We start from the raw sequence: 18309 nt of genomic DNA on the forward strand, positions 1-18309 counted from the left end.
TACAGGCGCTCAGTACCATGCCTGGCTAATTTTTGTAGTTTTTGTAGAGATGGGGTTTTGCCATGTTGCCTAGGCTGGTCTCAAACTCCTGGGCTAAAGCAATCCTCCCGCCTCGGCCTCCTAAAATGCTGGGATTACATGGTGTGTGCCACCATGCCTGGCTGGCCAGAACGTAAATGGTAACTGTTTTGCTTCCTCCCGTGTCCAGTACATAATAGGGCTCCAAGTCAGTGTTTGTGAGGCAGGTGCATGCCTCTTAGGTGCGGTCCTGAGGGCATGGCCACTGCCACGCTCTGGACAGTCAGAGTCGCTGCTGCCCCTAGAAGATGACTGCGATCATGAAGCCCAGGAGAGCTTGATGCTTTTTGCCTTTCCCTCCTCCCACAGAGGGCTGGCAGCTGTGGTTCCTCCCAAATGAAATAGAAATCTTGAGTTTGCATTTCTTCTTTGGTGTGCCGGCAGGGCACCTCTGCCTTCCTCTTCCTGCCAGGGGGAGGGAGTTTTTCTCAGGGGCTCTTCACCCTGTTTTATTCCTGGCCATCACACATTGACCCTTGTCCCCTTCAGCTCTTTCCCCGCATGGCAGGGACAGCATGACCATTTAATGGCTTTGTGAGGCCAGCATGCCAGCCTCACTCCTTTACTCCCTTCCTTCTCGGAGTGAGCTCTGTCCCTTCTGCAGGAGGGCTTTGGCATGTGCTCTTCCCAGTATCTGGAAGATCTCCCTCATTTTTGTCTTATTAACTCCTCATCCTTCAGCTCAGAGTTTGAGAATGACCTCTTCAGGGGCACCTTTCTGTGTCTGCCTCGCCACTCGCTTGGTGCCCCTGCCCCCCCGCCACCATGCTGACCGCACTCTTCAGCTCCCATCACAGGGGAGGGGACACAAACTCGGCCCTAGGAGCCCAGCACCTGGCTTTAAACCCAGCTCTGTAACTTTCTAGGTGTGTGACTGATGGGAGCAAGCACTTCACCTCTCAGGCCCTCCGTTCCCTCATCTGTAAAATGGAGGCAGCACTAGCACCTCCCTCCAGAGATGATTACGAGGGTGAGAGAATTAGTAAGTGACCAAATGCCTCGAGCAGTGCCCGCCCCTAGTAGACTCTATAGAAGTGTCTGCTGCAGTTATTGCTGTTATTATTACCACTTTTTCTAAGGGCGTTATTTCTGGAGTGGACTGATTGCTTGATTAATGAGATCAGACCTGGAGCCTCATGAGAGTGTCTGCTTTTGCTCACTGTTACGGATTCGGCACAGGGCCTGGCCCTCTGCTGACCCCCAGCACTTGCTTGTCCAGGGAATGAATATGTACGGACCCATGGTGGCCTGGGGCATCACGAGGTCGGCTGCCCACATTCTGAGAATTCTGCATGGTGGAGGGTGGCGTGGTGGGCGCATAGGGCCTCCATCTATAGAAACCACCTCTCCACACCATCCACCCCACGCAGCGTAGTCTAAACCGGGTAGGGAGAGGAAGGATGGAAGCAGAGTGTTATTTTTGTAACCAAGTAGAAAAAGCGATGAATTTTTAATGTCCCATTCGAACTCCAGCTCCTACTCACCAGTCTCTCCGCATGGAGAAGTGGCCGTCGTGGTCGACCTGTTCCCAAGGATGGCCTTGTGAGTGCAGGCTCTCCTCACCAGAGCTGAGGGCTTTGTGAACCTCTGATGTCAATAGATGCCCCTCATCTTCCAGGAGGACAAAACAGGGCAAAGCAAGACATGGGGTGAGGACAGGAGCGCATCAGTGGGGTTCCCCAAGCCTGTGTCAGGTCCGGATCTGGGCGGGAGTTCCCTTCTGCGTCATCCAGGCCAGGCAAGTGGGCGTCCTCCCTGAGCACCTGTGCTTGGGGCTTTGCCTGTGTCAGTCAGGAAGACAGAGCACACGGAAGAGTTACCATTGATTTCAGAGCAGACCTTCCTTTGACATGCATTTAACACAGCACGGAGTGATTGACATGCGTCCTTGTGTTTAATCCCTATCTTAACCTCTCGGTTAGGGTCCTGTTTATCAGTGAGGAAACTGAGGCTTATTGCTTGCCTGAGGCCTCAGTGGCAGAAGCAAGATATGAATCCGCACCTGTGTGATGCCCAAGCCAGAGCTCTTGTTTACTACCCAGAGAAGATGAGCACAGGTGGGATGTACGTATGGAGGGCGGATAGGGCAGCAGCCCCTCTGAGGACAGGTGGCCAGAACCCAAGTGGCGAGGTTTGTTCACAGCCTCCACAGGGTGGGGTGGGGCCATCTGCAGAGGGTCTTCTGCCATCCCATTTTCCCTGCATACCAGTGGGTGGTCTGAGGGCCTTTGCAGAGAAGAGACTGGATCTCAGCACGTGCTTGTGCGTGTGTGTACATGCACACACATGCGTGTGATTCATCTGGCTCTTTATGCCAAAGAGCCTGTCAGATGCTTTAAATGTATTTTCCCCAGTTTAATTCTTAGAGCACGCTGCAGGAGGTAGATTCTTATAAATCCATCTTACAGGTAAGGAAACAGACTTAAGTAGGTAAAGTCACTTGGTTGAAAACATGGAATGAGTAAGCCAAGGGGCTGGTATTCAAACCCAAACCCAGGTCTGTGCCCCTGCAGAGCCTGCAGGAGCAGCCCACACAGGGTGAGGCTGTAAGGGATGCTGTTTGCACGCGTGCCCGGCCCTCCCTGCAGCCCAGGTGCCTAGGTCTGGGCCTGGCAACATCAGAGCATGGGGCCTTGCCCTAGGGGAACAGCCTTCTTGTGTCCTCAGGCTGTGGGATGTGTCTTGGCTACTTTGCTGCCCAGCAGTGCCTGCCCTCAGGCACATGTGAGAGTAGAGGCCTAGCATCCGTGGCCACTTCCTTCCCAGCCCATTTGCTGCTGCCCTCTGCTCCGCAGGGCTGCTGGGCTCCATGCCTGCTTGCTGCCTGCCATCAAGGCTGGCAGTGCTCTGGGGCTGTAAAGGTGCAGGCGCCGTACTTCCCACCCCCGGGAGCTCGCACATGGTAGGAGAGAAAGCTCATGTGCATGGAACATCCAATAAGACTAAAAGTGACTGGGGGTTGCTACGGGAGAGGTGCTGAGGGTGTAAAGGTGCAGGCACAGTACTTCCCACCCCCTGGAGCTTGCACATGGTAGGAGAGAGAGCTCATGTGCATGGAACATCCAATAAGACTAAAAGTGACTGGGGGGTGCTACGGGAGAGGTGCTGAGGGTGGGCCGGGGACAGAGCAGGCACACTGTGGAAGGGGTAGGCAGGACTCCTGAGACCAGAGCAGGGAGGGAGGAGACGCTGGGAGGCACAGGGCCATCCAGAGAGCTGCCACTTCCTGAGCATTGCCATGCACGCTGCAGGCATGGCCATCTTGAGTCCTCACACTGCCCGTGGGCCTAGGTGGGGTCTTCATCCCCACGTTGCAGAGGAGGAAATGGAAGTTAGGAAGGTTGGGTGGCGTGCCCACATGAGTGGTGTAAGCAGGGTTCGCGCCCTGAGCTCTCTGAATTCAGCATTGTGTGGGGAGGCTGGGAAGGTGAGTTAGTACTCTCCGTAATGAGAACCTGCTTTGGCTCCCTCCCCTCAAGGAGCTCACAGCCATGGGAAGGTGGGAGACAAGAACTGTCAAGAGACCAGAGAGCAAGGGCGTGATGCGGTCTGCAGGGAGGAGGCTGTCCGAGGCAGAACCGGGTCAGGGAGGCCATGGTGCGGGTACCCTCCAGGCACGGCATTTGGCCTGACTTTTGAGGGGTGCCCAGGGCTGGCTACATGGCGGGGCGGAGGTATCTTTAGTGGGGGAACAGCGTTGTGCCACCGGGAGGGGTCTCTGTCTCCCAGGTAGAGGAATTCTCCATGGCGAGAGGTGGTGGGGGGGTGGTCTAGCTGTCCACGCTTGCCCCCTATCGGATTTGGAAGGAAGCCCCGTGCTTGGTCCACACTGTGGTATGGCGTATTAATTAGGCAGCTGCTTTGTCTGGGAGGGGGCTTTGTGTCGAGTCTCCCTGAATGAGCAGGGCTGGCGACAGTTGTCAAAACACATGGTGCTTGGCCAGAGCCTCCGTAGAAGCCCCTTGTACTCCGCATGGCCTCCGCCTGCACCCGGGGCGTGGAATGTGCTCTTGTGTGTCCCTGGCTGTCTGCCCGCTTCTACACTGGCCCCTGCAGATGGAGGGGGTGGGGTACAGGGGCTCCTATAAGAAGCAGACACTTGGGGTTTTTCCCAGGCCCTGTTGCAGGAGGGTGCGTGGGCTGGTTTCCCTGAAGGCGCCTGGGCGTGTTGGCGTTAACTGATCTGAGATCTTCTGTGGCCCTGATGTCTGTGAGCATGCCCCAGCTTGCAGGGGGCTGAGTAGCCGGGCACCACCAGGAGGCTGCGTGCCCTGTGCTTGGGTATACCCATGCCCTGTTAGCATCGTTGGTCTGTTAGGGTCAGGGACTTAGGCTTCTTGTTTAGTACCCTCCATCCCTTCCAGTTGATCCTCAGAAACATTCTCCTTATATGCGGCTGCCTAACCCTGGTGAGGGGGCCTGCCTCCCACTTGCCTTCCAGCCTCCTCTAAGCTGCACTGAGTCTTAAAAATAGGAAGGATAGGGCCGGGTGTGGTGGCTCACGCCTGTAATCCCAGCACTTTGGGAGACCGAGGCGGGCAGATCACTTGAGGCCAGGAGTTCAAGACCAGCCTGGCCAACATGGTAAAACCCCATCTCTACTAAAAAGACAAAAATTAGCTGGGCATGTTGGCATACACCCGTAGTCCCAGCTACTCAGGAGGCTGAGGCATGAGAATCACTTGAACCCAGGAGGTAGAGGTTGCAGTGAGCTGAGATTGCGCCACAGCACTCCAGCCTGGGTGACAGAGCGAGACTCCTTCTCAAAAAAAAAAAAAAAAGAAAGAAAAAGAAAAAGAAAAAAGAATAGGAAGGATGGGGCATGGCATGTTCTCCAGGAGAGAGAGGGGCGGGGGGCATCTTGCTCGCAGGAAGCCAGGCGACACAGGTGTGTGCGCAGGGCTCAGAGGGTCTCTGTTCCTGGCCTTTCCCGGGAGGGCTTGCTGTTGGGCTGCCCAAAGCTCAAAGAGAGACTCAAGGAAATCCTGCATTTATGGGAGCTTTTCTTTTCCTGCCACTTTCCTGTTCTGGGTTGTATCTGTGCACGTGATTGGAACGTGGCAGCCTGAGCTCCTGCCTGAGGAGAGCAGCCACGGGTCACGGAAGCCAGGGTCCAGCTGGGGCCTTTGGGTCTAGCTGGCAGATGAAAGGCTGGCCTTCATCAAGAAAACAAGCCCCATGAGGGCAGGAGCCCGACCTGTTCATTCCACACTACTGAACCAGGTGCTCAGTCGTGTTTGTGTGACCAAGTGAGCCGGCGGCGGGCTGAGGCGCTTTTGTCTGATGTGTGTACTGGTCTCCCTTGAGGCAGCTTGGGGGTGTGGAAAAAGCACATGTTGCCAAAATTGACAGACCTGGGTTCAAATCCAAGCTCTGCCACTTACCACCTGGATGGTCTTGTGGTGGGTCATTAACCACCCCGAGCCTCAGTTTCCTCACATCTGCCTTCCGGGGTCACTGTAAGGATCAGAAACAATGTGTGTATTGGCCATGTATGGTGTGTGTTGGCGAGTGCTCCGTGGCAGCTGTGGTTCTCCTGAGGTCAGAGCTGCGGCCCGGCAGGTGTGTGGAGAGAGCCCTGACAGCCAGGCTGACTCTGCGCACTGTCCTTTGTTCTGCTTCCCCAGACCTTCACGGCGTGGTGCAACTCCCACTTGCGGAAGGCAGGCACACAGATCGAGAACATTGATGAGGACTTCCGAGACGGGCTCAAGCTCATGCTGCTCCTGGAGGTCATATCAGGTGAGGCTCCCAGCCACGCAGTGCGGCCCAGCCCTGGCACAGGTGCTCTGCCACAGCGGTCCCCAGAGACCCTGCCCACCCAGCTGTCCCACTGCTCCTGGGGAGGAGAGGGCACCCCTTAATAGCTGCACGGTGGTCTGATGGGTGGGGCCAGAGTGGCCTGGTGGGCCAGCAGAGGAACCTGGTTTTGGAGAACAGAGGAGACTCTAAAGCCTCTCTCCCTCTCTCCCTTTCTCTCTCTCTGTCTCGCCCCCTCTTCTTTTCTCTTTGTGCACTTCTCAGGGGAGCGGTTACCTAAGCCGGAGCGGGGGAAGATGAGAGTGCACAAAATCAACAATGTGAACAAAGCGCTGGACTTTATTGCCAGCAAAGGCGTCAAGCTGGTCTCCATCGGGGCAGAAGGTGAGCTGGAGGTGGGGCAGCAAGGGTCCTGCTCGGTTTCTGACCTTTAGGCTCTGAAGCACAACATCTGCATTCTGAAGAGAAGTTTTGTTGGTGGCAGGGCGCTTGGGGCACTCAGAGCCTCAGTACCTACTCAGCAGTGATCACAACAACTGCTCTTGATATGATGCTGGGCCCACAAGCTCCCCCAACCCCTTGGAAAAATCCGGTGGGCGCAGTCCAAATCTAGGAAGTGCAACCCACCCAACCACGGGGGCGGCGGCTTCTGCAAGGGGAGGAATGGTTTTGACTCGGACTCAGGTTGCCCTCACTGATTCTCCTCGTGCCAGGCTCAGCAGACAGTGACAAACATGTGCCATGGCCTCTCTCTGTACCAGGAACACCTTTCTCATTATGCCCTGCCCAGTATCAGAGAAGGGGACTGGAGGCCCTGTGTCAGGCATGGGGACAGGGAGTGCATGGCCAAAGGTCAGTGCCTAGACTTTGCCCTGTGTGCATGGGCTTGGAGAATTTTGCCTCTGACCACCCCAGGATCCTCCTGGGCCCCATGTAGATAACCAGGACCACAGTCCACTACCTGCAGGCCCTCACTGGAGCAGCAGGCTCTCAGCAGGGGCCCCTGGGTTGAGCTCCCAGGCGCTTTTAGAGACAGGCGAGGCCTGATGGAGCCCAGAAGCTCCCCAGCAGCATGGGCTCGCAGTCCGCTCATTATTCAGAGTAAGGTTTCTTCACCCTGACATCCATGTTGTCCCAGCTTCTAGAAAAACAAAGTAAACTAATTGCCGTTAATGACAGGGCTCTGAGAGTTTGGCCAAGACTCCGGGCCAGAATGTGTGTACTGAGTTCCAAGGCTCTGCCCCGGCCCAGGACCTCTGCAATGAGGGGTGCCAAGCCTTGCATGCCACAGTCGAGGTGGTTGGTGTTTGTTTAAAAAAATTACAACCCAAAAATTCAGTCAGGCCCTGAGATTTTCTGTCCTTGCATGGATCTTTCCTCCGGGCTCTGTTCCAGCCTTCTGCTTCTCACAGCTGCATTTATTTTGCTCAAATGCTAGTCTGTAAATACAGAAGGGGTTAGAGGAGAGACCCATGGCAGTCATCAGTTTTCATTTGGAGAAAAACTTGGTCTAAAAATGTTCTCTGTTCATGCCCAAATTGGTTCACTCCCAATCCCTGCGACCGTGGGGCCTTGGAACAAAGCCTAATGGAGGCGTTCCTGGGGCTCAAGGCACCTGAGAACCCCGCCCCACCCTGTCCCCCTGTCCTTCCACATGATTGGGCATTCGCAGGAGCATTGGCTTCCCGTAGGGGTGATGAGAGGGGCCGGAGGCACAGCTGCAGGTCAGAGAAGCAGCTGGTGGATGTGTCATGAGAAATGCCATCCTCCTCTCCTCACCGGAACTCCATAAGCCCTCTGTTACCAGCTGCACCTGTACCCGCTGAGCCGGGGAGCTGTGGCCTTGCCCAGCTCTGCAGGCCCGGCCCTCAGGAGGTGCACAGAATAGATTTCCTGAGGCTCGAGCTGTCTCGCTGCACTAAGGGGCAGGTGGTGCTGCTCAGTTTCTGGGTCTGGGGCTTTGAACCCTAGGACACGGTGGACACTGGGTCCCTCCCCTGTCTCTGGGCAGCAGAATGAGCATATTTCCTCCTCCCAAAACCCGAAAGCTGTGGCTCATGGACACCCCCTTCCTCTGGGTGTGTCCCTGGGGGAAGGTGGGCCCCATCTTCTCTGTGACCTCTCCACCTGGCTTCTAAGCAAGCCTGCCCTGGAGTGTTCTGCTCAGAGGTCAGTGAGCAGGGTCTCCTGTGGTGTCCTGGGCCTCCAGCTCTGCAGTTAGCTTTGGAACTCACCCCTGTGCCCAGCCCTTCCCCGAGAGTGGTTGCAGCAGTGGAGCCCCTCTGTCTTCTTTGGAAGCCACTTCACCATGCCCCTTGCATATGGCGTGTTGACAAGTGGGGAGGACTGCCCTAGGCACGGCTGGCTGATGGACTCCGGGATGAGGCACTGCCTTCTCTCACCCAGCCACAGACACACAGCTGTCCTGGGCCTTGCAGAGATGGTTTTTCTCTTAAGTTACTGAGGCTGAAGAAGGTGTGGTCCAAGCCCTTCTTTTGAGAAGTTTCAGCAATTTTTTTTTTTTTTTTTTGAGATGGAATCTCACTCTTGTCACCTAGGCTGGAGTGCAATGGTGCAATATCGGCTCACTGCAAACCTCCGCCTCCCAGGCTCAAGCAATTCTCCTGCCTCAGCCTCCCGAGTAGCTGGGATTACAGGCACCTGCCACCACGCCAGGCTAATTTTTGTATTTTTAGTAGAGATGGGGTTTCACCATCTTGGCCGGGCTGATCTCGAACTCCTGACCTCAGGCGATCCACACCTGCCTCAGCCTCCCAAATTGCTGGGATTACAGGCGTGAGCCACCACACCCGGCCGCAAATGTTTGTTTTTAGGTTAGTTCAGAAAGTGTGCAGCCTGGCCACCTGGACTCGGGCCCGTGCTCTCCCCTTCCTAACAACACAGAAGCCGTGCTTGTTCTTCACTGGCCTTCCAGGCACTGGATCCAGTGGTGGTCAGAGCAGCCTCGCCCTCACGAGGGCAGGCAGACGGTGAACAAGTAAACAGCCCGACCAACACGTGATTTCACGTAGTGATGCCTTGGGGGCAGCACAGGGGCCAGGGAGAGGAGCTGGGTGGCAGGTCGGGGAGCTCCTTGGGACGGGCAGTCAGGGAAGCCACCATGAGAGGTGACACAAGCAGAAGCTTCACGACGAGAAGGACCAGCCAGTTGAGGGTCGCAGGCTAGGGGCATGCTTTGTGAGTGGACAGAGCGTATCAAAGCAAGAAAGAGCCTGGCTTGCCAGAGGATGCAGCTACAGAATTCCAGGAGGATGGCAGGGCCTGGGCCTTCAGGGCAAGCCCTTTCCCTGTGGGCCAGGCATGGTGGCTCACACCTGCAGTCCCAGCACTTTGGGAGGCCAAGGCGGGAAGATCACTTGAGCAGGAGTTTGAGACCAGCTTGGGTAACATCATAAGACCCAGCCTCTACAAAAAGTTTAAAAACTAGCCAGGTGTTGTGGCATGCGTCTGTGGTCCCAGCTACTCAGGAGACTGAGGCAGAAGGATTGCTTGAGCCCAGGCAGTCAAGGCTGCAGTGAGCTATGACTGCATTGCACTCCAGCCAGCCAGACCCTGTCTCAAAAGAAAGAAACCAACCATGCTCGCTGCTGTGTCGATGTGGATTATGGGCGGGAAGGGTACATAGGAGGCAGCCGCATTGAGCTCTGGAGATGACAGTGGCTTGGTGGAGAGTGTCGGCAGTAGGATTGGAAGGAAGTGGACAGATTCACAATAAACAATAATGTAGTGCACATTTGCTGACTGCGAGATGAAAAAGACCACCTTTGCCCTGAGAGTGGGGGCCTGGGGTGCCCCCCTGTAGTCAGGAGGTACGCAGATGAAGGCAGAAATGTACAGAGCACTGAGAGTTGAGAGAGGTGTGAACAGAGGCCACACGCCTGGGACCGGAGGCATCTTGGAGGAGCGATTTTTTGAGTTGGGTCAGGAGAAGGAGCTGGCTGTGGGGCCAGGGACCCTTGTGGCCAGAAGCCTGCAGGCGCTCAGCAGCAGGAGGCTCTGGGACAGTGCTGCCTAGAGACTGTTCCCTGCATTTTCTCCTGAGGGAGGTGGAGGAGGACGGGCCTGGGAGATGCAACCGGGGGGTGGTTTGGAGCCTTTCTCTAGATGGGGCTGGAAGGCCACCTTCAGGTTGGGCGGAGGAGCCTCACTCTGGTTTTAACGACCTTCTGCCCTCTGCCCCCGTCCCTGTGTGCAGAGATTGTGGACGGCAATGCAAAGATGACCCTGGGAATGATCTGGACCATCATCCTTAGGTTCGCCATCCAGGACATCTCCGTGGAAGGTGAGAGCCACCTGTACTGCCCCCGCTTCCCACCTGAGTCAGGGCGGGTTAGAGGAGAGCTGAAGTGTGGTCTTCGTGCTTCAAGCCTCTTCCTGTTTCCTTGGGGTTACTCACAGGACCTGGCCCTCGCAGGAGTAGTCAGTGGGTGGCAGGTGAAGAGAGGCTCCTCCCACCTGCCCACCTCTTGGCTCCAGTGCCTTCCGAGTGCCTTTGCTCTCGCAGCCTCATCTCAGTGGACCCTCACACCACCTTCATGAGATGGGCTAGGATGGCTGGGCCCATTTTACAGTCCAGGAACCCAAGTCCCAGAACAGACTAGTGAGAGAGTTGGGCCTGGGCCTGGTTCTCTGTCTGCTCAACATCCCCATCCTTGAAACTTGGCCTCCATGGACCCGTTATGAGCTCAGGCCATCCAGGAATGGACGATTTTGCTTCCCTGCAAGCACCTGTGTGCACACAGGATGGGCAGAGCCACCTGGGCCAGTGTGCAGGGTCTCCCAGGTGCCAGGTCGCAGTGATGACCAGGAGAGATGTGCTTCCTTCCCTCGAAGGGCTCCCGGTCTGTGAGGACAGCCGAGCTATCCACTGGGAACAGAAGGGCCCCCTAGGCCTCTCCACAGCTGGTATTTCACCTTGTTCAAAAGAGGCCAAGGCCGGTATCAAGGGCTTGTCTGCAGTGTGTTCTGGTGGTGAAAGGCACAGGCTTGGTGGCCAGGCACATGGCACAGATTCAGGCCCTGACACCACCACCTCCTGGGGCAGCCCTGGTCAAGCAACTCTCCTCGGGGCCGTGAGGATTAAGCAGGGCCGTGTGTCCTGGCAGTTGGGCCTGGCAGCATCTGTCTGCATCCGGAATGGGAGTGGCCGTCCCGCTGCTATCACTGCTGCTGCTGTTAGGACTGATGTCCTCTCCCCTTGGGTTTTGTTTGACCCCCAGGCCTGAGCTGAAAGTCTCATCCAACTTGGGCTGAGTTCTGAGGGTTTATTTTTGAGCCAGTGCTCACTGTCTCTGTGTGTTTTGCAGAGACCTCGGCCAAGGAAGGGCTCCTTCTCTGGTGCCAGAGAAAGACAGCCCCGTATAAGAACGTCAATGTGCAGAACTTCCACATCAGGTAAGTGCCAGTCCTGGTCATCCTCTCCCTTCCTCTGGGAACCCGAGATCCTTCCTCCCACCTGCCCTGTTTCCTGTGTTTTTGTCATGGTCTGTGAGATGCCAGCCCTCAGTCAGCCCCTCCCTGGCCACCGGCCGTACAAGCCCATGGGAAGGTCACCTGGTCCTCTCTGAGGAAGAGGAGGCAGTTTCCCAGCCATCCTGGCTGAAGGCAGTAAGGTCAGCCCTCTCGCCAGCCTAATAGAATCTTCTTTGTCCCCAGGCAAGGTGACTCTGAGAAGCAACAATAAAGTTCTTCATTTCTGAGACAGGGTCTTGTGCTGTCACCCAGGCTGGAGGGCAGTGGTGCGATCACTCATCCCTGCTGCCTTGGCCTAGGCTCAAGTGATCCTCCTGTCTCAGCCTCCCAAGTAGCTGGGACTGCAGGTGCACGCAGCCACACCTGGCTAATTTTTAATTTTTATTTTTAGTAGGAACAGGGTCTGCCTATGTTGCCCAGGCTGGACTTGAACTCCTGAGCTCAAGCAGTCCTCCTACCCCGGCCTCCCAAAGTGCTGGGACTACAGATGTGAGCCATTGCCTGCCTCTGGCCTCTTCCTTTATTTTGACAGCTCAAGAGTGAGATGAGACATGTCCACCATCGCCGTAGCTGAGGCGAGCATGGGCAGTGCCGCATGAGGTCCAGGGGGCGGCAAGAGGCGGGACTGCCTGGTGGTTGGGAGCACTGGCTCTGGGGGTGGTCCTGAGGTCAGATCCGGTTTGCCCTGTGGCTCTACCCTCTGAGTCTCCTGGATGGCCCGCACAGGAATGAAGAGCAGGGCCTCATGGGATTTGCAGCAGCCTCAGGCTCTCCGGGACCCTTGCTGGGTACAGAGGGCTTTTCTCATCGTGCTCACCCTGATAGCATGTGGTCCCTCCCTTGGTCACTCTTCTCTGTGTGTCTCCTTTTTTTTCCTGCCACTAACTGACTGAATCTTTCTATAGTTTCCATTCATTTTCTTCAACTAGTAAGTATCTAGCATGCCCGCTGCATGCTGCTAGTGGAGATACCGTGGCACCCAAACAAAGTCCCCATTTGTGGGAAGTTTACGCCACAGCGCGGGGACCAGCTGTGAGCACAGCAGCCAGTAATCCTGCAGCATAACTTCAGTGAGAAGTGCTGCACAACGACAGGGAAGTCAGATGAAGAAAGTTCCCTAGGTGGCCTTTCTGAGGAGGTGACATCAAGCTTGACCTCAGAGGGAACCAACCCTTAGAGGGTCTCAGGGAGGAGAATGTGACCCATCTAGCTTGTAACTGACCAACTTGTGGCCTTGGGGAAGGTCCCTCTCCTCCAGAGACCCGCATGCCAAGCGAAATCCTGGCATTTAGCCAGCCCACGGACTGGCCTTCCTGTAAGTCAGGTCCGCCAGGGTGTGGAGGCCACACAGCACAAGCACCAGCCTCCTGCAGTGGCCACCTCCCCCGAAGCGGCCTGTCCGGTTCAGGGCGGCCTCCCATGGAAGGTGCTAGCAGTTATAAAGCAGTTGTCAGGAGTCAGGCACTGATCCAAGCATTTACTCATTTAATCCGCACAACAGCCCTATGTAGCAGGTATGTCACTATCCCCATCGTACAGATGTGGAAACCGAGATAGCCTGGCTTACCCGAGGTCACGCTGTCAGTAGGCAGAAGAGTCAGGATTTGATCGCAGACTGCCTGGCCTCAGAGGTCATGCTCGCAGCCTCTCTGCCACACTGTCTCCATGCAGTGCCTGGCACAGGCCAGACCTCAGTGAATGGGAATTAGTCACTGCTGTGGGTGCGCAGGGCCATACAGCACTCTCGTGACAGTGAGCGGGCCCTCCTATAACCTTTGCCTTTCCTTCCCCAGCTGGAAGGATGGTCTTGCCTTCAATGCCCTGATCCACCGGCACAGACCAGAGCTGATTGAGTATGACAAGCTAAGGAAGGTGAGTGTCTCCAGCTCCCCTTGATGGCCCACAGACGTGCCCTGTCTGACCCCCTAACTCCGGGTCACCATCCCCATGCCCTTCCATCGCCAGCCTCCAGATCTGGGTTCTGCACACAGATGGGCGGCCTGGGAGAGCCTTGTGCAGGCTCTCCGCAACCCCTGGCTCAGTGGCTGACTCTCACCTCCCTTATTCTCCTCGGGGACTGTCCAGTCTCCCTCCATGGCATTGCAACCAACCCGGGGTTATTTAAGGGCCTGGCCAGCCATGCTTTATAACTCCCCTTCCTCAACCTTCTGGATTTTAGAACCTCCTCTGCCCAAAGGGGCAGAGGGCAAGGAATTCCAAACCATCACCACCAGCCCATGTTGCCCATGCAGGGTCCTGCTGTCATTTGCCTGTACAAAGCCTGTATGGATCCAGGCCCTGCCCACCAGAAGCTACCAGCCTCATGAGGGAAGGCAGGACAAAAATTGTGTCCAAAGCAAAGCACCACACCAGGCCGTGTACATGTGCTCAGGCTGAATGGGGTGGCAGGGCATGGGGTCAGAGCAGTGCTGCGGAGGAGGATAGTGTACCCCGAGCCAGCAGGAGCCAGGAAGCGTCCCGAAGAAGAGGCAGCTTAAAGCCAGAGGAGGGCTTCCTGGGGGAGGCACCAGATGGCACCCAGCCCGTTCCAGCCACAGCGAGCAAGAGAGCTGGGCCCCGGCCAGGGAGAGTTGGGGTGCAGTGGGCTTTAGTCCTGTAAGCAGTGGGGAGCCCGTGAGGGGGCTGGGGGACACTTCAGGGTGGTTGGGATCTGGGACCTGTCAGTTTGCTTCCCTTACCCAGTCCCGAGTGCTCTCTCAGGCCTGGCCCACATCTTCCAGTCAATGTGAAAACCAGGTTTTAGGGCAGGGGGCTTAATCTAGGGTCTGTGGGTGGGTGGAAATTGTATGAAAAGAGTACACCTGCATTTTTCTGGAGAAAAAGTCCATGGTTTGCCCCACAAAGATTTCACGAGGCACTCCTGTGAGTGGGAATTGAATTTATCCAGGCGGTGCCCTCCCGCTCACACGTCACATGTGGCTGAGAACTGCCTGAAGAAACCCCCAACCCTTACCCTCCTGGGTCTCTCCCTCTGGGCCAGCCCTGCCTCTCTCCTGCTCCCACACCCTGCCCTGACAGAGTTCTTGTTGTCCCCGCTTGCCTCCTTCTAGGACGACCCTGTCACCAACCTGAACAATGCCTTCGAAGTGGCTGAGAAATACCTCGACATCCCCAAGATGCTGGATGCAGAGGGTAAGTCATCTCTTCTGTTCAGCCAGCACTGTGCTTCCTGGTGGCCTTTTCTGTCCAGGGCTGGCCTTGGGCAACGGCCTGTGGGCATATCAGAGCTTTGGGTCACCTCGGGGAGCTGGCAGAGCCAGCGAGAAGGGCTGAATGATTCCGGGTGAACTGAGGACAGCCAAGTCGCCCTGGGAGACAGAGCAAGGGCAGCCTGGGCTGGCCAGATGCCTTCAGGGATGAAGAAGGGTATGGGGAGGGGGAGCTGAGGGATCAACTCTCCTGAGGCTGCATCTCCGCAGGGCCCAGGAAGGGCAAGGTGGCTGAGGAGGGGTGCTCCAGGCTTCCTGTGAGCAACCCTGGCCTCTCCCTCCCTACCTGCAGCAGGCAGTATGGAGCCCGCCAGAGTGGAGTGTTTTGTTTTTTCCTTCTCCGGCTTTGCTCCATTTCCCAGCCATGCACTGCCCCATTTCCTAGCCATGCACTGCCCAGCTGGGACCTGTGTCTCTGGCCTCTGGTGGCCCTTGGAGTTGACTGTCCTGCTGCTCCTTGAGGTCATTCTCAGAGAGAGGAAGTGGCCTCATTTTAATCTGCTTCCCACAGCCTTGTCCCTTCCAGAGCCATAGGAGAGGGAGGGGCTGAGGGTGTGGCTGAGCCCACCCAAGTCACGAGTCACTCTGCGGGTCCCTCTCCCCCAAGGCTGTGGCCTTGGGAGCCCGTGGATCCCAGTGAGTGACGCCTCCACCCCCCGCCCCACTCGGGCAGTTTAACCCTTGTTGTTCACTTGCAGACATCGTGAACACGGCCCGGCCCGACGAGAAGGCCATAATGACCTATGTGTCCAGCTTCTACCATGCCTTTTCAGGAGCGCAGAAGGTACCGAGCAGGGCCAGGCAGGCCCTCCTCGCCGCCACCGCGCAATGCCGCCGCTGCCTCTCGCCTCCCGTGCTCACCTCATTTCTCTTGCAGACGGCAGTGGCCTCTCTCCGACTGGAAGCCACCCCCAGCTCCCTGGCGTTGCTGCCCCCTCAGCCTTAGTTCACACACCTATTGGGTACCTCATCTGTGCCAGGCTTTTCCAGGCATTGAGGATGCCCTGGTGACTGGGTCAGACAAGGTCCCTGTTCTCTGGGCACTTCCATGCTACTGGGAGAAACACACAGCAGGCCTGTCACAGGAGTGGAATAGAGAAAATGGGGCCAGATGAGGGGACAGAGATGGCTGGGGTGACCTTCAGCTGGTGCTGTCAATGTGGAGGGGTGACGTGAGCAGGTACTTGCAGCTGGAGCTACTAGATGCAGGCTGGGGCACAGGTGTTCCAGGCAGAGGGTGAAGCACTACGAAGGCCCTGAGACAGGAAGAAGCTTGGTTTATTCAAGGACCAGCTAGAGAGGAGTGAGTGACAAGCAGTGATGGGCCAGGCCCAACAAGACCCTTGTGGTGTGGGATAAGAAATTCGTGTTTCACTCTGAGGGCCACGGGAGCCCCTTAGGGTCTTACTCTGTGGTGGGAGGTGCTCACTCACATTTTCAGACAGATCATTTAGCAACTGACTCCTCTAGCCCAAAACAAAGCTGCCTTTATAGGGCCCACAGCTAGTCTGTCTCCAGCCCAGGCCTGGTTAGAAAAGGAATGCACACCATTCGGACTCCACAAAACCCCGCAAGGCATGTCCACGCAGGCCTGGGGCTGGCTTCCAGTCCAGAGCAAGTGCTCTTCCTCCTGCATGAGCCTCAGGCCGGCCCGGCCGCCCTCCCTGCGTCTTTCACTCTTTCCTGCCTCTCTCTCTCTTTCTCTCTCTCTCTGTGCAGATATTGTGGGCACTCTCAGGCCAGATGAGAAGGCCATCATGACTTACGTGTCCTGCTTCTACCACGCTTTCTCGGGGGCTCAGAAGGTGAGCTGGGCCAGGCACACCTCGCTGCTGGGGCTGCAGACCTGCCTTCACCACCGCCCTTGCATCACTGCCGGCCATCTGTGGTTGGAGCCCTGGCCAGGCCGTGGGCCGCCACACCACACAGACGGACCCTGCCGGGCTCTGACTCGGAAGGGTCCCCTGGGGCAGGTTTCCCGCCTGGCCGGTGCTGGGCCTGTGCTGGGCCTGTGCTGAGGAGTCACAGACCTTCTCTGTTTGAACACAGCCCACCCTGGGAGGTGGGTGGTGGCATCCCAGGCTCTCAGGCGGGGAAACTGAAGCCCTGCGTTACAGTCAATGGCAGAGCTGGGATTTGACTGCCTAGCGTTCCCACTTGCCCTGTCCATCATCTACACCAGGGCTGCCTGCCTGCCCCTGCCAAGCCCTTTCGTGGGGAGCACTGGGCTTTAACCCAGTTTTGCAGCTCCTTCCTGCCAGGAAAGGCTCAGCATGTGCAGCCCGACCTGCACTCACGGTCCCGGCCCTCCAGAGGCCAGGCAGAGCCCGCAGAGCGTGCGTGCCAGTGGCCACCCTCCTGGGCCCAGCTGACCTCATGCTGCCTCACAGCTCCTGCCGGGCTCTCAGCGTTCGCGCAGAGGCCCAAGCACTGCTCCTCCCGCTTGCCTTGTGGTCTCTGAAGTATCTCAGGCAGCATTCCCGATGCCTGCTTTGAAGTGTCAGCAGTTGGCACAGGTTCAGAGGAGGAGGCAGAATCGATTCTTGTTTACTGAACATGTACTACATGCTAGGCACCCTTCAAGGCCTTCACATGCACAGGCTTCCAGAGGGTCCCTGTGCACACCCCCAGGAGGGCTAGGCGCAGTTAGCCCCATTTGAGAGAGGAGGAATTGAAGTTTAGGTTAACAGAGAGCTGTTCCTAAAACTAGAGGGCGGGGGCTGTACCTTCTGTGGACCCCCTGCTTTAAGCCCCCCATCTAGCAGGTGCATTACCTACCGTCAGTCTGGCCTGGCCCCACTCTGCCACCTCTTGGTACTGTGACCTTGGGTGGGTCACTTGACCTCAGCTTCCCCACCTGTGAAATGGGCATCGCTGTAGTTCGGTCTCACAGGATTGTTCTGGGCGTGAAACGAGCTCCTGCAGGCAAAGGGCTTAGCACAGTGCCTGGCACGGCAGGTGCCATGTAGGCAGCTGCCGGGGAGCCACGGTGGGGAGTGTGGTTCTTCCCAGCCTCAGGCCAGAAAGGCCTCTTCACCTCCTAAGCATGCAATTGGAGCTTGTGTTTGGAGGGTTCTGCTAGAGGGCACGGGCCAGGAGGGTGGAGGGAGGACCCCTGACCCACACTCCCGCGGGAAGGTGGGCAGGGACCAGCAGCCATGGACAATTCGTCACCACAGACCCCAACTAACAGCATGTTTGCCGTTGGACTCACCCCTACGGGCCCCGAACCAGCCCCCTGCCCACCACATGGCCTCACCAGATTGCTTTTCTTTCTACCCACACTGCTTCCCTCTGCTTAGGGCTGAACTCGTCTGGAGGCTCTGAGGGATTTGGGGGAGCAGGGACTGGTAGGCGAGCCCAGGACAGTATGTGTGGGTGCTGAGGCGCTGGGCCTGGAGGCTTGTCACTGGCCCCTCTCTGAGGGGGTAGTGGAGGCCCAGCTGCAGGGCGCTGGCCAGTCAGAAAGGAAAGTGCTGGGTCCCTGTGTGCTCCTCAGGACAGCCCCGTGGTGCTGCTCCTGCTGCCTCATTTCCCCAGAGACCCAGTCCAAGCTCTTTCGAGAGTGCTCTCTGGGGTTCATGTTTTATAAACGCAGAGTGAACCCCAGGCCTAGCGCCGGTGAGCCCCTTCTGTCCTGATCGTTTATTTCTAGTCACCGAAGCGTTCCCGCCTCGTTTCTTTATTCACTCACTCATTCAGCAACCCTGAGCACCGCCAGTGCACCGAGCCCCAAGCTGGATGCGGG

General features: G+C 57.0%; 1 protein-coding gene across 4 annotated transcripts in view; it reads left to right on the forward strand.

The window, feature by feature from the left end:
- ACTN4 (actinin alpha 4) overlaps window positions 1–18309 on the forward strand; it is an 82761-nt gene that overhangs the window by 47190 nt on the left and 17262 nt on the right. For 2 of the 4 annotated variants that reach the window (XM_054538473.2, NM_001133814.1), the window contains 7 exon segments: window positions 5706–5820; window positions 6103–6222; window positions 10055–10141; window positions 11166–11253; window positions 13125–13203; window positions 14403–14484; window positions 15260–15345. In XM_054538473.2, coding sequence (XP_054394448.2) covers window positions 5706–5820; window positions 6103–6222; window positions 10055–10141; window positions 11166–11253; window positions 13125–13203; window positions 14403–14484; window positions 15260–15345 — 657 coding nt within the window. 4 annotated transcript variants of the gene reach the window in all.

Source organism: Pongo abelii, chromosome 20 (genome assembly GCF_028885655.2).
Source record: "Pongo abelii isolate AG06213 chromosome 20, NHGRI_mPonAbe1-v2.0_pri, whole genome shotgun sequence".
Lineage (NCBI taxonomy): Eukaryota > Metazoa > Chordata > Mammalia > Primates > Hominidae > Pongo > Pongo abelii.